At 38.7% G+C, this 17,860-nt stretch overlaps 1 protein-coding gene across 2 annotated transcripts in view; it reads right to left on the reverse strand.

Moving 5' to 3' along the window:
* Positions 1-2,596: 2,596 nt before the first annotated feature.
* LOC136868694 (zinc finger protein 665) overlaps positions 2,597-17,860 on the reverse strand; it is a 94,355-nt gene continuing 79,091 nt past the window's right edge. The window contains exon 5 of one of the 2 annotated variants that reach the window (XM_067144794.2): positions 2,597-6,908. In XM_067144794.2, coding sequence (XP_067000895.2) covers positions 4,787-6,908 — 2,122 coding nt within the window. In that variant the 3' untranslated portion in view covers positions 2,597-4,786. The remainder of the gene's footprint in view (positions 6,909-17,860) is intronic. The other variant, XM_067144793.2, reaches the window with a different exon arrangement.

The following is a 17,860-nucleotide window of genomic DNA, read 5'->3' on the forward strand; positions in this document are numbered from 1 at the left end:
ATTAGCCCCTCATGTTATGACGCCATAGCGCACATTCGCGTGTGTAATCCCACGACGCTGTCAAGTTAACACGCGACGATCGCCTTTAAATATATTACGCAGACATTACACAACTTACACAATTTTTTTTTTTTTCTCACAAAATGTTCATTTGTCCCTCTTGTAAACAATATATTAACATTACTAATAAAAGTCACCACAAATCGCAGAATTTAGAAAAAACGTAAAGGTATGCGAAGTTAAAAGTCCGTCCCATGTAAACAGCGATCGCTATGTTTAAAAGTTTACAAAATCGCATACATCAGGTTTATAACAATGAAATTTGTGGGGGTTATTAAGTATCATCTAGACGTTATTAGGCATAAATCTCAATTTGTTTAGGCTGTAAGTTTCGTATATACTCTACCGGTCAAAAGTTTTTGATCACCTATGCACAAAACTAGATACTTTATTTCAATGTACAAACACATCGTAAAAACTAAATAGACCAACAAAATATATATTTTTTCTCTCTCTCATTAAGTAGAATACAATATGGTTTATATTTTAGCCTCTTCAAAGTATCCACCCTTTGCTCTCCGAACAGCTGCACAAACTCTTGGCATTCTGGAAATAAGATTTTGTAGTGTTTGTGTAGATATTGCAGTCCAACAGCTCTGTAAATTATTCCATAGCTCTTCAACATAAGTTGACCTCAGTTTTCGGACTCCCCTGTCAAGTTCATCCCATAACAGTTCAATGGGATTTAAGCCTGGTGACTGACTTGGCCAAATCATATTTTTCAGTTCCCACATTTCTCTTTGCTATTGACATACCCTCTACACAATTTAGAAGAATGTTTGGGGTCATTGTCCTGCTGCAGAACAAACCCATGACCAATAAGCCTCTTGCCAGATGGAACTACATTGTTGATCAGTATCCTGTGATATTCTTCCTTCTTTAATGTTCCATTAATTCGCACTACATTGCCGACTTCATCACCTGCAAAACATCCCCACACCATAACCGACCCCCCCACCATGCTTCACTGTAGGTGTCACACACGGACTCTTCATACGTTCTCCACGAAGTCGACGAACAAACATTCGACGATGGCTCCCAAATACTTCAAACTTCGATTCATCCGTGAATAACACCTTGGACCATTGCTGCACGCTCCAGCTTTTATGTTGCTGTCCCCATTGCATTCTTTTCACCTTATTTTGTGTCCATATTAAAGGTTTTTTGGCCGGTATGCACCCCTGTAAACCTCTTTCACGAAGACGGCGTTGCACTGTAGAGACAGAGATTGGAGCAGCTCGCATATTATTGACTTCCTCGCGAAATTCAGGTGCCGTACGAGTCCTCTGACGTTTGATGTTTACTCTGTACTCATATGAACTGATCTTCCCTGTATGATGTTACACGGGATCTTCCAGATCGCGAAACACTTGTATTGGCACCGGTTTGCTTGAATCGTTGCAATGTATACACCACTGTAGATTGCGCTACGCCAACTTTTGTTGCTATTGTCCTACTAGAATACCCTTCGTGATGCAGAGCTACAATTACAGCACGTTTTTCAGTTTCAATCTCCTGCTTCCGTCCCATTTGGAGGTAATATGGTATGCACCTGATCAGATACACAAACACACTGCTAGCTGCACACAGTGTACTGAAAACTAATGTGAACTGCTTGCTACACAGACAGCTGAAGGAATGAGGCCTATTCGAGTGGACACGTCTTGGGTAAAGACACATCAGTGTTGTTGTGGTTACTCATCAGCGACCCTCCATGCAGAGAACCAATCAAATACACAACAGTCATTCCGTCTTTACATGTTTATGCTTGTTTTATTATCAGAACAGGGCTATGATAGATTATTTAAAACTACATCTCTGTTTTAACCACAAATCCATAGTTGTGATAGGTGATTGAAAATGTTTGATCGGTAGTGTATGTTAAAAAGAAATCTACAAATGTAAACACACGATGCCTGGAATTGGCCACATATATATATATATAAATGATATGAGTAATGAAGTGAAATCAGAGATAGGGCTTTTTGCAGATGATGTTATTCTGTATAGAATAATAAATAAGTTACAAGATTGTGAGCAACTGCAAAATGACCTCGATAATGTTGTGAGATGGACAGCAGGCAATGGCATGATGATAAACGGGGTTAAAAGTCAGGTTGTGAGTTTCACAAATAGGAAAAATCCTCTCTGTTTTAATTACTGCGTTGATGGGATAAAAGTTCCTTTTGGGGATCATAGTAAGTATCTAGGTGTTAATATAAGGAAAGATCTTCATTGGGGGAAATCACATAAATAGGACTGTAAATAAAGGGTACAGATCTCTGCGCATGGTTATGAGGGTGTTTGGGGGTTGTAGGAGTCATTTCCGTACAGGCCATGAAGGCCCTTGGAGAAGTGGAAGGTAAAGGCTTCCACTATCCGTAACCTCGACACTTGATGGGGTAGAGTGGTTAGCTCTATGCCCGGCCGCCTTTGCCCTCAGGAATTAACCTGGTACTCATTTTTGGTGTAGGCTGAGTGAACCTCAGGACCATGTGCACTTTCGGAAGTGGAAATCTCGTTTCTTAAATTTTACGACTTCCTGATGGGGAATCGAACCCACGTCCTTCCAAGCGAGCTGAGCACGCCTTTACCGCCTTGGCCAGGCAGCCCCTTTGGGGGTTGTAGTAAGGATGTAAAGGAGAGGGCACATACGTCTCTAGTAAGACCCGAACTAGAGTATGGTTCCAATGTATGGGACACTCACCAGGATTACTTGATTCATGAACTGGAAAATATCCAAAGAAAAGCAGCTCGATTTGTTCTGGGTGATTTCTGACAAAAGAGTAGCGTTACAAAAATGTTGCAAAGTTTGGGCTGGGAAGACTTGGGAGAAAGAAGACAAGCTGCTCAACTAAGTGGTATGTGTAGGATACTAAATAGTTTATTATGTCACCTATTCAATACCTTAGAAATCCAGGATAACTTTCCAAGGGAGATGTTCAATAAATTTCCAATGTGTTTGGAATCATTTAAGAAAAGGCTAAAAAAACAACAGATAGGGAATTTGCCACCTGGGCGACTGCCCTAAATGTAGATCAGTATTGATTAACTGAAATAATGGAATTATAATTGGAATAAGAACTTTATAATGTTATAATTTAAAAACTTGACATCCTTTAATGTACCATGTATCATTTTGTTTTATGGTGTGTAGAAGTACAGTAAAACTTCGTTAAGATGTTTCTGCAGAGGACAAGGAAAGAAACCGTGTTAAACACAAATAAGAACTATCCAACAGGGATATGAAAACACTCAATACTTTTTCAGACATGTGTGTATTTTAGATCAAGTATATCTGGGTACAGTGAAAACTGTATCTACCGTTTCTAAAGATGAGAGGAGTGTGTTAAAAGGTGTGAAAATATGAGAGAAAAAATACCAGTGTATTGAAAGGTATGAAAAACACAAAACAAATATGAAAACATTTTCACTAGGGCCCATAAATGTATCAATGTATTATTTCAGGTCACACTCTTTCTAAAACAAATGTAATGTTGAACTGTTAGTTGAAGCCTTATATTTCAGAAAAGTGGGAAATCAAACATTGTTTTCTGGTCACACTCTTTGACCAAGAATTTTTCTGAGGTTATACTCGCCCACATGCGAGAGAACGACTTGAATGTGACAGCACTTCAGCAATACCCAGTATTAGTTTGGACCAACTTGAGTTGAAAGAGCCCAAGATGCCAGGATTTTAAATTCGCTCCAATTTTACATGCTTAAGATGCAGATACTGGGCCACTTCCTGAAGGACTTAAATTTTGTCTTCATTAGTAAATAATTTTACGACTTTTTTGTGCCTATTACTAGGCTATCACAAGACATATGCATCACGCGACCCAACTTCTCACGATTATGTTCTTAATCCGTACGAAGGCTATCACATGACAACTATTCACTACCCTTCACTGTACAACTCAATAGAGAATACATTTCTGACTGGAATGCAAAATAAAAGCACAAACAGGCTCATTCACTGCATTATTCAGCGATCTAACTGCTAACCAGCAAGAAAAATTGGACTTCTCTGAGACTACCAGCTTGCTCTCTGAAGGTGCAGTTTGCCCTGTGAAATTTAGGATTTCAAGGACTTTTCCTGTTATCGCCCAACTTTCCCCAACCTGCCTCCTGCTCTTTTCCATCGGAAATCACATTCCATTCACAAGGGATGACAAAGTAAACTTTCAGGGCTGGGAAAAATGCGATCGCACTAAGTGGTAAGAGAAAAACTTCACGACATGATAAGTGAGGTATTTTTGTATAGATTTATTATTATGGGAATTGGGACTTCAAATTTATGATGTGCTAAGCGAGAAAACTTCTTATTGAGGAATGCACAAATGAGTTTTCACTGCAAGTTCAAAGATCAGAATAAGAATGTCTTAAAAACATGAATTTAAAAAATTTGTACTTTTACCCGTTTCAGCATATAAGCAATGACACTGCATTACAACGAGAGATTGTTGTGTTATTTGCTGCAGAGCTATGGGTTGCTGTTCCCTACTATATGGCATGGTAAAACTAAGGTGAGAGTAGGCCTACAGTTGCTACAAGAAAAGGCTTTTACATGCATGTGTAAAACTTTCTGTATGTGATTTATCTGCTATAAACAAGGTTTTGATTTAAATTGTAATGACCTTTTCTATTTAATTTTTAAAATGTTTTAATCAATTTGTCACTAAATTATTGATGACAATTATTACTATATTTACATAACGGCAAATCAATCACATGGACCATGCAGGGCCCTATGTTTCCTCATGTCACTTCTCTGTCTGAAGCCTTTACCACAAACATCACAGATATTTGGTTTTTCTCCAGTGTGTATTCGTTTATGAACAACAAGGGTATGAGATCGCTTAAAGGCCTTGCCACAGACATCACAAGGAAAACGACGCTCCCCAGTATGTATCATTCGGTGTTGGTAGTACACCTGACCAGTACGGAACGTCTTGCCACAAAATTCACACTTGTATGGTTTCTCACCAGTATGCGTACGCCGATGGTTATCACGATCCGCCTTGATACGGAATGCTTTGCCGCACAGATCACACGAGTGTGGTTTTTCACCTGTATGTAAAAGGGCGTGTGTATACAATGCTGAAGTCTGAGAGAAACTTTTTGAACAAACTGTACAAGTGTATGGTTTCTCGCCTGTGTGCTGGCGCATATGTACTGTCAGACGCGGATTATCTGTGAACTCCTTACCGCATACTTTACACTGAAATGGTTTTCCAACTTTATGTTGCTTCAAGTGCCGTAAAAATTTTCGCTTTTCTGTGAAGATATGTCCACAAGCTTCACAAACGAACACAAAGGGTTTTTCCAGTTTGTCTTCTTCTAACTTCTCTTTTGAATCCTGCTCAATGTGTGTCTTGCGGTGAGCCCTGGCCTCATACAGTGTATGGGAGCCTTCTTTACACAGACTACAAATGTAAGGTTTCTCATCTGGATGTTCCTCTTTTCGATGTCTGCCCAGAGCACTAGTCAGAGAGAATGACTCCCCACAGTACTCACACAAGTGATTGTGACTATTTTCCATCGTGTTCCAATGAGTAGTTCGATGAGTCATCACATCTGCTGAACTGGTAAAGGTTGTGTTGCACAGTCTGCAATGGTAATGAATAAGGGAGGGAACACGACGGGGAAGATGTGAATCTGAATGATGTGTCCTCAGATGTTGATTCAACATGCTCTTTCTACCCCAGCACATTCCACAAAGGTCACACTGAAAGGGCTTGACAGACATATGCGTCACATAGTGCCCTTTAAGAGTCTCACGATCATAGAATCTTCTCCCACACACTTCACATTCAAAAGGACGCTCCCCAGTATGGACACGTTTGTGAGCTAACAGACGGGCATTTGAATAAAACTTTTTGCTGCATATGCTACAGGAGAAAGGCCGCTCTCCATCGTGCACCATCCTTGTGTGATAATATAAGCTACCTTCATTATCAAATTCTTTACCACACTTCTCACAAAAATTCAGTCTAGCTCCTTCATGAAATTTCTGGTGAAATGCTAATCTCTCCTCTGAACTGTATGACTTTTTACACACAGTACATCGGAACTGTTTTGTTTCTGGAGTAGCACACGAATGGTTGACAAATGTTCGTTCTGTATTGAAACGCCTCCCACAGATATTACAGCATAGCCGTTTACCTTTTATTCTCATTTTATTCTCCTGTGGTCGATGTTCTTTATGGTGCTCTGTTAGTTCACGTTCTACTGTAAAAGACTTGCCACAAACACTGCAGGGATAATGATTTGAGTCTTGTTGGTAATGAGCTTTGGAATGTTCCAAGCATTGCTCAATCAGAGAGAATGTTTGTCCACAAAGGCAACAGAAAGGTAAAGCATTGTCATCTGGTTCTGCTGTTACTGTGTTTCTTGGATTCACCTTTACCTCCATGTGTTCCTCATTGAGAGAGTTCATAAGAAGTCTATTTCCATCCATAATTTCAGTGAAGTTCCACCATTCACTCGACGTCTCAGTTGCAGCAGAGGCTAACATGTCGCAAACAACACCACTGCTCTCTAGATCGGCACTCCCATCATCACTCCATGTATTATCAAGCCCTAATATGCATGGATCTGAGAAATTATTGTCCAGAGAATGTTCGCTGTTACTATCTACAGAAAGTTCCTCAGAATTATCACATTCTGTTTTCATTCTTTTGTCAGAATTCATCAAGCAGACAACCCCTTTACAACATAATGGACAGGTATACATGGCATCTTCATTCACTTCAGAAGACTGGCTATCCTTGTCATTACAGTCTTCATCTACAGGCTGTTCCCCGGTTATTTCCTTTTTGCACCGCAAAATAAGTTTTTGTGACCTGAAACAGACAGGGTGTGAAATTAAAGAGGGCAAAATACAACTAACTGTACCATTCTTATTTACCTAAATCATGGAAAGGAACAAACAAGTGACAAATCAAACCACACACACACACACACACACATATATATATATATATATATATATAAAAAAACAATTACAGGTCAGTGTAGGAAGAGGGAGCAACAGAAAGAGGAGACAAAGATAAATAAATATGAAAACACAAAATAATGTATAATTTTTTATGGTAATATATGAAGGGTCCAGAGGAAGAACTTGATAACCACCATTTTACAAATTTTACAGGATGAAAAACAAACTTTGAAACGCTTTAATCCCTTTTAAATTAATAATTCAATAGACTGACATGTTGGCTACATGTTTTCAAAGGATGCTTATGATATGTAATAATAACAAATTTGTAATAATTGTAAAAACAGCTTAAGTATATAATCTGCAGTGCGAGTAACATGTTGACTCCTAGACCTAACAAGGTCTTCCATTGAAATTGATATTACTTGCATTTCCATGGATGCTTTTTTATGAATAACTTGCTCCATCTTCTATTCTGTGACTGGTTGATGCCATAATTATGGCTGTTGACCACAGGGGAAAGATGATGGCTCCACCGGAACTCGAACCCAGAAACTCTCAATTTCTGGCCGAGTGCTCTGACCACTGAGCTGTGAAATCAGGACACTTTCTCTGTATGGATCAGGTACTTGTTACAGTGACAACAATTGCCATCCTGGATTCAAGTCCCAGCGGGGTCGGCTTTTTTCCTCTGTGGCATCTGCTACACATAGAACAGAGGGTAGCCCAAGTTATTTTTATATCGTCCACTGCAGATCAGATCAAAGTTAATGGTAAGGCAAATTTTTTTCCACATGCACTGACAGAGAATCGAAGCAGGTTCGCAGAGATGAGAATTCACTTAATGATCTCATCCCAAAAAGTTAATTGTTACCAATGTACGGCACATTATGAAACTCAATAATAGTATTTCTCAGCTACTTGGAGGCTGCAGTGGTCTATCAAGCTCTGAAAGTCTTTGTAATTCTCAGAAGACACTGCCAAAAGATCTGCAAGCGAGAAAATAAAGGGTGATAATTTTTCCTAGAGATTTATATAATGAAGTGAAATACCGCAATATAACAAAAGTTGTATATAAAAATAGTATCTTACCCATATACAATGTTTCAGGTAAAGTGAATTGACCCTCTTCTAGCTCTGATCTCTACACCCTCTTACTTTTGGGTTGTAGTATTGCTGCTTCTAGCCATCCACCATTGTAAGTCGTTATGTAGCGAACCAAAGTGGTGCGCTGCTGCAGTACTTCATATTCCTTCACAGGTCTGGTTGGAAATGGCAATTTCTTTTTGTATAACCCATCCAAATGACGTGTCCAACTTTTGATCATTTCTTGAGTTACTTCTTTAACATGCGAGAATTCCTAAATACATTCATCCAGTCTTCTGGAATTTCTGCTGTAGATTCCTGGTTCACCAAATCGGTATTCTTATCACATTCCACGTATGAGTGACCTCGTACTGGAAATTTGATCTTGACGGACTTGAATCTTTTCTAAGTATGTACCAAGTGGTGGAGAAGACTAAATAAAGCTACATTTTTGTTTTGTCCTCCACACGACCCAGCTCGATAGCTGCAGTCACTTAAGTGCGGCCAGTATCCAGTATTCGGGAGATAGTGGGTTCGAACCCCACTGTCGGCAGCCCTGAAGATGGTTTTCCGTGGTTTCCCATTTTCACACCAGGCAAATGCTGGGGCTGTACCTTAATTAAGGCCACAGCCGCTTCCTTCCCACTCCTAGCCCTTTCCTGTCCCATTGTCGCAATAAGACCTATCTGTGTCAGTGCGACGTAAAGCAACTTACTTGTCCTCCACACGAGTCACAAAACACTTCCAGTACTCAAACATTTTTGTCCAAATAATTATAAACTAAATGGTGGAAAAACGAAGACACTTCATCACTCTCCTTTTTACCAACAGTCTTGGGATACATGCAAAAAACACTCTCACCGCTGGATAAAACATGGACATTGAAAGCTTAAACAGATAATTGTCTTTTGTAATAGGCCCCGGCTGCTTCCTTTCCACTCCTAGGTCTTTCCTATCCCATCGTTGCTATAAGACCTATCTGTGTCTGTGTGATGTAAAGCAAAGTCTTCTTACTTTCAAGATAGATACCTTGATGTTTGCCTTGTTCCCTCTTGTGCTTATTACCATGCTCTTTGTCTTGCTCTTATTGATTATCATTCCATATTGCTCGCAGGTTACATTCAGGTCTGCTAGCATTCCATTTAGAACTCTTTTATACTCTGCTAATAACACCATGTCATTCACAAATAGAATACACTCTAATCTCCTGCCACCAATATATACTCCTCTTCTTCCATCTAGGCATTTCCCAACAATATCTTACAAATAAACATTGACCAGTATAGGAAAGAAACAGCAACCTTGTCTGACACCCCTTTCAATTCTGCTTTCCTCTGATATCTCATTCCCTATTCTGTATTCTGATCTTCTGTTTTAAGTACAGCCCCTTGATCAATCGTTTGTCCTTCCAGTCCACTCCTTTCTTCAATTCCCCATGTCCAACAGTTTCCTCCATTGCACTCTGTCAAAGACCTAATTTAAATCTATAAAACCACCATGAAGTTACCCTCCTTTCTCAATGTATCCATCACCTATAGTTCTCAATACTCCAATTGCATCTCTTGTTCCTTTGCCTCTTTGAAAACCATACTGTTTAGGCAATATTTTCCCTTGCATCTCTAAATATAGGGCTGCCATCAGTTTCTGCAGTCTTCATAAAACCACATAACCAAGCAATTTCTTCACACTTTCAAAATAGCCTTGTTCTAGTTAGAAATTACCCCAGACCCATTTCTGGTGAGATATAGTTTTTACAGTGCACTTTGTCTTATGCTATGGCATAAAACAAATTTGTTACTTTCACTGACCAGTCAGAGTCTCATCTTTGCATTTAAGAATGTGAAAGGGACTGAAGTATGAACAATGTTAATAATGCCATTTTTTATGCAGCCAGTTCCGATGATGAATGGTGTGAAAGTGTTGCTCATAAGTTCCATAGGTGTGAGCATGGCTGCCTCAGTGAGGAAAGCAATAGGAAACTATGCCATTCCTGATTTTCCTAGTAAGCCCCTTCAGTGACGCCTAAGCTATCTATAATAAATTGAAATAACAAATAATGTAGTTCAACCTATTCAATACAAATAAATAAGAAATGTAGTGTTACATTTCTATTTAATTATAAGCGGAAGCGGTACCGGTTTCGACCCCAATCTGGGTCATCATCAGCCAAATTAAATGCAAACACAATGCATAGATAAATAAGAAATTAAAGAATGTCTTTCACAAAAAACAACTGAAGAGGCAAAATAAGATAATGGAGATTGGCACTGTGCAATTTTAAATCGTAATATCTCTTCAATGTACAGATTAAATAGAAATGGCAATAAGGAGCACCCCTGTCTTACTCCTTTCCTGATCCTCACCTTGCATACTTTTTCATTACTTTCCATGTTTATTAGGGAGCAGATTTTTATACCATTACATATTTTCCTTGCATATAATTTAACACAATTTACAAAGTTTATTATTCCTATTGTGCATCCTCAAGCATAAAAACCTAATCTTATTTCACATAAAAACACATATTTTCAAAAAACTTTTATGTAAATAAATATTTTAAGAAAATCCATAAATCAGCAATATTTGTTACTCAATAAAATTTAAAATGGTTCTGTATTAGAAAATGAAGCTTTTATTCACATTTTACGATTATGTTATTGTTTTTAACAGTGTATCTAACGTCATATTTCTGAATGTTGTAGCTATTTATGGACTTCCCTCTGAAAGTCTGAAGACTTGCTGGTCACTGGCTATGTCGTTCGTTACCTTTAGACAGAGATTTTGTTTGCTGCACAAGTTGTTTCTCTCCATGACTGAGTTAGGTAGCATTCTTACTCACTCATATTAGTCAGTCTGCTCACATTTTGTTTATAGAATGTCAGCAAAAGGCAATCGTGCAGAGATAAGGTGATGGAGAATACCGTAGATTGAACAATGCACTGGAAAGATATGTTACTTTTATGCCCCAATAACTATTTTTTCAGTTTTCAGAGATGCCGAGGTATCGGAATTTTGTCCTGCAGGAGTTCTTTTATGTTCCAGTAGTAAATCTACTGACAGGAGACTAATGTATTCAAATACCACCGGACTGAGCCAGGATCGAACCTGCTCAGTTGGGCTCAGAAGGCCAGCACTTTACTGTTTAAGTTACTCAGCCCGGCTCAAATAGATGAACCAGCTTCTTCAAATGTAGTCCCAGCCAAATACCCCCAATGTTATTTAGATGTAGAGCATTTTTGGTGCCCAATATTCCTCTTGGCAAAATATAAAAAATAAATAATCCAAGACTGAGAAATTTCCTACAAAATACATTAATTTTGAGTCTCCAGACGAAGAATTATCCTCCAAAATGTTTCAAAGAATTAGGGCAATATGTGATAGTGGAAAAGTGAATGAGCATTGATGAAACCAATTACCCAAGTGGTAGAAAAGTAAGAAATGTTGTAGTTTGTGTGTTGAAGAATGACAAAACTGTTTGTGAACATCCTTATTTGCTAGCATAGAAAGAAATACCTGCTGCCAACCAGGTCACTAGCTAGGTTGTTTAACAAAGCCTTACTTTAGCCAAAAGGTGTAAAAATACAACAATGTATTGCTTATACTTACTGATAGTGCAGCTTACATGAGAAAAGTAGCCAAAGTTCTTTCTGTAAGCTGTACACATAACTTGCATAGTTCATGCTCTACACAGGTTATGTGAAACTGTAAGGGTTCAGTATCCTAAAGACCGAGTGAGCTGGTCATGTGGTTAGGGTCGCATAGCAGTAAGCTTGCATTCGGGAGTTGGTGGGTTCAAATCCCACCATCGGCAACCCTGAAGATGGTTTTTTCCTTGGTTTCCCATTTCATACCAGGCAAATGCCAAGTCTGTACCTTTATTAAGGCCACGGCTCTTCCCCTTCAATGTGTTAGTGTCACATTAAACCACTAGCAAAAATAAGTATCCTAAAGTATATAAATTAGTGTCTAATGGCAAAAAATGTCTTTGTAAAAGTACCCTCAGGAATTGATCTGTTTAAAGAGAAAAACCCATGTCTTGCACTTCCTCTTCTGCCTATTGACATGCGGAGGAGTACCTGGCTTAGCGTTGTGGTCCTACTATACAGACAATTTCAAAAGTTTTGCATCCGTTGTGAATGCACTCCATAAAAATGGCGCGTACTCAACTGGGAGTCTTCAACAGTTAGGAAGTATGTACTGTTGAAAATAAACTAGATTCACTCTCACAATCAGCCTCGCAGATACAGGGACTGTTAAAAGTCAATATCAGAATTAGAAAAATTAGAAACATAAGAAATTAGTAAAACAGAGGGTTTTAAAAATGATCGAAGTTGCTAAAGTACTGGAGGGTGCTCATGTTGGTGAAATCAATGGTGTTGTTATTGGTGACATTGCTCTCTTAAACTATGCACGCCTGATGTCCTGCATATATAGCAATCGTTTTTGCATTATAATGCATTCTTTAGAGATAATCAGCATGCATTTGTGATGGTCAATTTGGAGATGACCTTTGTTGTTCACTGCAATTCTGAGAATACTTCTAGCAACTAATATTCCAGCATGTGATTGGGGAGTACGAACTGGTACAAATTTTTGCCATATTTAAACAAAACATTACCTCGTTTTTTTGTTTTTTTTGGTAAATACCATAATATCTACTCTGGCATGTCAAAAGTGTATATACCATACTGTACTTTACCATACACAGAATGAAGGAGCATGTTTGGTAGCACTATATTTCGATACAATACTTTATACTTATTTACCTCTTGAATTCGAGTAGGTAAGGTAATATTTAAAGCATATTTATCAAATATTTTTAGGATTTTGTGCACATAAAAATATTTTTCATATTTTAGGACATAAAAATCTGCTCCCTAATTATTATTACACATACATACATTATCATTAAAGACTGTTATACCTTTCAGCGTTCAGTTTGCAAGCCTCTGTGAATTTACTAAACATCGCCACAATCCTCTATTTGCCACTGGTGCTGTGGCCTCATTTACTTCAATACCTCTTATTTTTCAATCATTAGAAACTGAGTCTAACCATCATCGTCTTGGTCTCCCTCTAGTTCTCTTACCCTCCATAACAGAGTCCATTACTCTCCTAAGTAACCTATCCTCCTCCATTCGCCTCGCATGACCCCACTAATGAAGCTGGTTTATGCGTACAGCTTCATCCATTGAGTTCGTTCCGAACTTAGCCTTTATCTCCTCATTCCAAGCTCCCTCCTGCCATTGTTCCCACCTGTTTGTACCAGCAAGCATTCTTGCTACTTTCATGTCTGTTACTTCTAACTTATGACTAAGATATCCTGAATCCACTCAGCTTTTGCTCCCGTAAAGCAAAGTTGGCCTGAAAACAGACCAATGTAAAGATAGTTTCATCTGGGAGATGACTTCCTTCTTACAGAATACTGTTGATCGCAACTGCAAGCTCACTGCATTAGCTTTACTACACCTTGATTCAATCTCATTTACTATATTACCACCCTGGGAGAACACACAACCTGAATACTTGAAATTATCAACCTGTTCTAGCTTTGTATCATCAATCTGACATGCAATTCTGTTGAATTTCTTACCTACTGACATCAATTTAGTCTTCGAAAGGCTAATTTTCATACCATACTCATTCCACTTATTTTCAAGTTCCAAGATATTAGACTGCAGGCTTTTGGCACAATCTGCCATTAAGACCAAGTCGTCAGCATAGGCCAGACTGCTTACTACATTTTTACCTAACTGAATCCCTCCCTGCCATTTTACACCTTTCAGCATGTGATCCATGTAAACTACGAACAGCAAAGGTGAAAGATTACAGCCTTGGCTAATCCCCGTAAGTACCCTGAACCAAGAACTCATTCTACCATCAATTCTCAATGAAGCCCAATTATCAATATAAATGCCTTTGATTGATTTTAATAATCTACCTTTAATTCCATAGTCCCCCAGTATGGTGAACATATTTTCCCTTGGTACCCTGTCATATGCTTTCTCTAGATCTATGAAACATAAACACAACTGCCTATTCCTCTCGTAGCATTTTTCAATCACCTGATCCTGACAGCCCCTCTGTGATCTGAAACCACAACACTGGTTTTCATCCAATTTCCTCTCAACTACTGATTGCACTCTCCCTTCCAAGATGCCAGTGAATACTTTGCCTGGTATACTAATCAATGAGATACCTCGATAGTTGTTGCAATCCTTCCTGTTCCCTTGCTTATAGATAGGTGCAATTACTGCTTTAGTCCAATCTGAAGGTACCTTACCAACACTCCATGCTAATCTTACTACTCTATGAAGCCATTTCATCCCTGCCTTCCCACTATACTTCACCATTTCAGGTCTAATTTCATCTATTCCTGCCGCTTTATGACAATGGAGTTTATTTACCATCCTATCCACTTCCTCAAGCGTAATTTCACCAACAACATTTTCCTCCTCCCCATGAGCTTGGCTGTTCATAACACCACCAGGAAGATTTCCTTTTACGTTGAGAAGATGTTCAAAATTTTCCCTCCACCTCTCCAGTGATTCCCTGGGATCTATTATGAGTTCACCTGAATTACTCAAAACACTGTTAATTTCCTTTTTACCTCCCTTTCTGAGATTCTTCATTACTGTCCAGAAAGGTTTCCCTGCTGCTTGACCTAGCCTTTCCAGGTTATTACCAAAATCTTCCCATGACTTCCTTTTGGATTCAACAACTACTTGTGTAGCTCTGTTTCTTTCATCTACGTACAAATCCCTGTCTGCCTCGGCCCTTGTTTGGAGCCATTTCTGATAAGCCTTCTTTTTACGTTTATAAGCTGCTCACACTTCATCATTCCACCAAGATGTTCGCCTTTTCCCATCTTTATGCACAGTTATTCCTAGGCATTCCCTTGCTGTTTCTACTACAGCATCCCTGTATGCCTCCCATTCTCTTTCTATATACTGAACTTGCTTACTCTCTACTGTTCGAAACTTGTCACTAATCATATCCATGTACTTCTGTCAATTTCGTCATCCTGGAGATTTTCTACCCTTATTCGTTTGCAGACAGATTTCACTTTCTCTACCCTAGGCCTAGAGATACTTAGTTCACTATAGATCAGATAGTGGTCTGCATCATCAAAAAATCCCCGGAAAACTCGTACATTCCTAACAGATTTCCTGAATTCAAAGTCATGTGTAACGGTGAATAGCCTTATGCTTGAAGAATGTATTCGTAACTGCTAAACCCATAACAGCACAAAAGTCAAGCAAACTACTATTATTATTTTGTGTATTTATGAATAGTCTGGTGCAGCCCTTGTAAGGGTGGGTGGCATTGTAGAGTATTGGAAACTGGGTATTAATGTGGCGGAAGGTATTGTTGCGTGTGGTGAGTGAGTTGCAAGAATGTTATGAAAAGCACAAATTGTAAGTCCTCAGATCAAGAAAATTAGTGATTAAAATCCTTTGACCTGGATGGTATTTGCCATCCCAATGGCCAAAGTCCAAAACATTGACCAGTTGTCACAGAGCAGTACTCTCTATCCCTTTATAAGAAGTAAACAGTAAGTTTGGAACTTGCCATAGCTACATTCTTGGAGCATTTAAGAAAGGCACATGCCATTTTTAACCAAGAAAAATAAAACAAGGGTATTTTTTTTTGTGTGCCAAAAACTAGGTAGGCTTTTCGCACAATCATTTAGCATTCTGAGATCACTGTCAAAATAAATACAGTAGTGGCATTAATTCTGGACACTTTTTAGTGATTCACTGATTATTGTATTCAGGAGTTTACTTTCGTTGAAATATACATTGTAATTTACTACACATTTTCAGAAACTGTCTGCTGTTTGATAATTTAAGTAAACTATAAAAAATTAATTCAAAATTTAATAAAATAAACAAAATTCTCACAACACAACAATTTCAGAAAATTACAAATCATTAGGTACCAAATGTTATTGCAATGTTTCTCAGTATTTCGTAGGATACCCTTTTGATTTAATCTCTGCCTCGATTCTGTGCGACATTGTGTCTACCAAATCTGTGAGATCTTATGGTTTTATTACTATGAACCATGAATTGATGATGGCTTCTAGCAGCTCCCTCGTTACTCGGATTCCGTAGTGAAACCAAAATTTTCAGCCTTGCCCACAAGTTCTCAATTGGTTTGAGGTCAGGACTGTTGCCAGGCCACGGAAGCACACTAATGTGATGGTAGCAAACCATTTCATAAGATTTTAGCGCTGTGGCATGGCACATTGTCTTGTTGAAAGATGCACTGATGGCTGTTACCTTGAAACAAATTACGGATAGAAGGCAGCAATTTCAACACTAAGACTTCTTCTTGGTACTTTTTGACATTGTTTCCCTGGAACACTTGCAGACTCCCAATTCCATGTCTTGTCATGCAGCCCCACACCATGACACTGATGGGATGGTTCATAGTGGCAGTGGTGCACTAAGGCAACAAGTCTTCGCCTGGTCGATGACAACGCTTCCAAAGATGCTGATCTTGGTCTCGTCACTCCAAATGACTCTAGCCCAGTCTTCTTGCGTCCACTCCTTGTGTGCTAAAGCCCATTGCAAACGTTTCTGCCTCTGTATTTTGTTCAGATAAGGCTTCTTTCTTGGAGTCCTCGCTCGCAAACCATTTTCACAAAGTTTCTGTCGATCTGAAACTTCATCCCCTGAAGTCTTCAAGATGACATTTATATCTTTTGCGGTACACCGTCAATCTTATAGAGAAAGACGGCAGATTCTACGACAGTATTGATCAGTCAATATTGGTATTCTGCCAGTTCTTGGAGCAGTTTTGGTTGACCCAGTTTCTTCAAACCGCTTGCAAACATAACTCACAACCGACTTCGCAGCCCCTCCACCCAACCTTTTTGCTATTTCTTCGTAAGTATAACCTTCTTCACGGAGTGTTATTGCCTTACTCCTTTTACTCGGTGACCAATCAGCACATTTTGGTACAGGAGACATTGTTTTCAATACGGTACTGTATTCCGTCTCAACTCAGCTCACTTTAAAGAAATCTTACACTTCAACAACGTTTTACTGACTATTACCGTTAGAACAATGATCATTTTTCTCACTGGATAAAGCAATAATAATACGCATTCATTGTTTGATTTGTCGAAACAAAACAAATGACAAACTTGTTTTACAGCTGCAAAAGCATGTACAATAGTGAAGTTTTTTAAATCGTTGTCAGGTAAATCTATTTACTTATTTTTAATAAAAATACACCATATCCCACTTTCAAAAAATGATAAATTTTTAGTATACATATCATAAACAAAATTTAAAAGCATAATTTATTGATTTAGTGTACCACAACTTACGTACATTTCGTGATGTTATAAAGAATGACATTTCAATAAGTATCCAGAATTAATGCCACTACTGTATATTTCATGTGATTTACTCCTGAGCAAGAACTTATGGTTGATGCATCACATGTAATGCAGAGATTTTTTTTACAATTGGCTTTACGTCGCATTGACCCAGATAGGTCTTATGGCGACGATGATACAGGAAAGGGCTAGGAGTGGGAAGGAAGCAGCCATGGCCTTAATTAAGGTACAGCCCCAGCATTTGCCTGGTGTGAAAATGGGAAACCACGGAAAACCATCTTCAGGGCTCCCGACAGTGGGGTTTGAACACACTATCTCCTGAATGCAAGTAATCCTAAGTTCTGTATGAATACATGTAATATATTCCCTTACTGCTTCCTCCAAAGACCCAATGCTAGGTACTTCAGTTCCACTTCCCT

The sequence above is a fragment of the Anabrus simplex genome, chromosome 1 (genome assembly GCF_040414725.1).
Source record: "Anabrus simplex isolate iqAnaSimp1 chromosome 1, ASM4041472v1, whole genome shotgun sequence".
Lineage (NCBI taxonomy): Eukaryota > Metazoa > Arthropoda > Insecta > Orthoptera > Tettigoniidae > Anabrus > Anabrus simplex.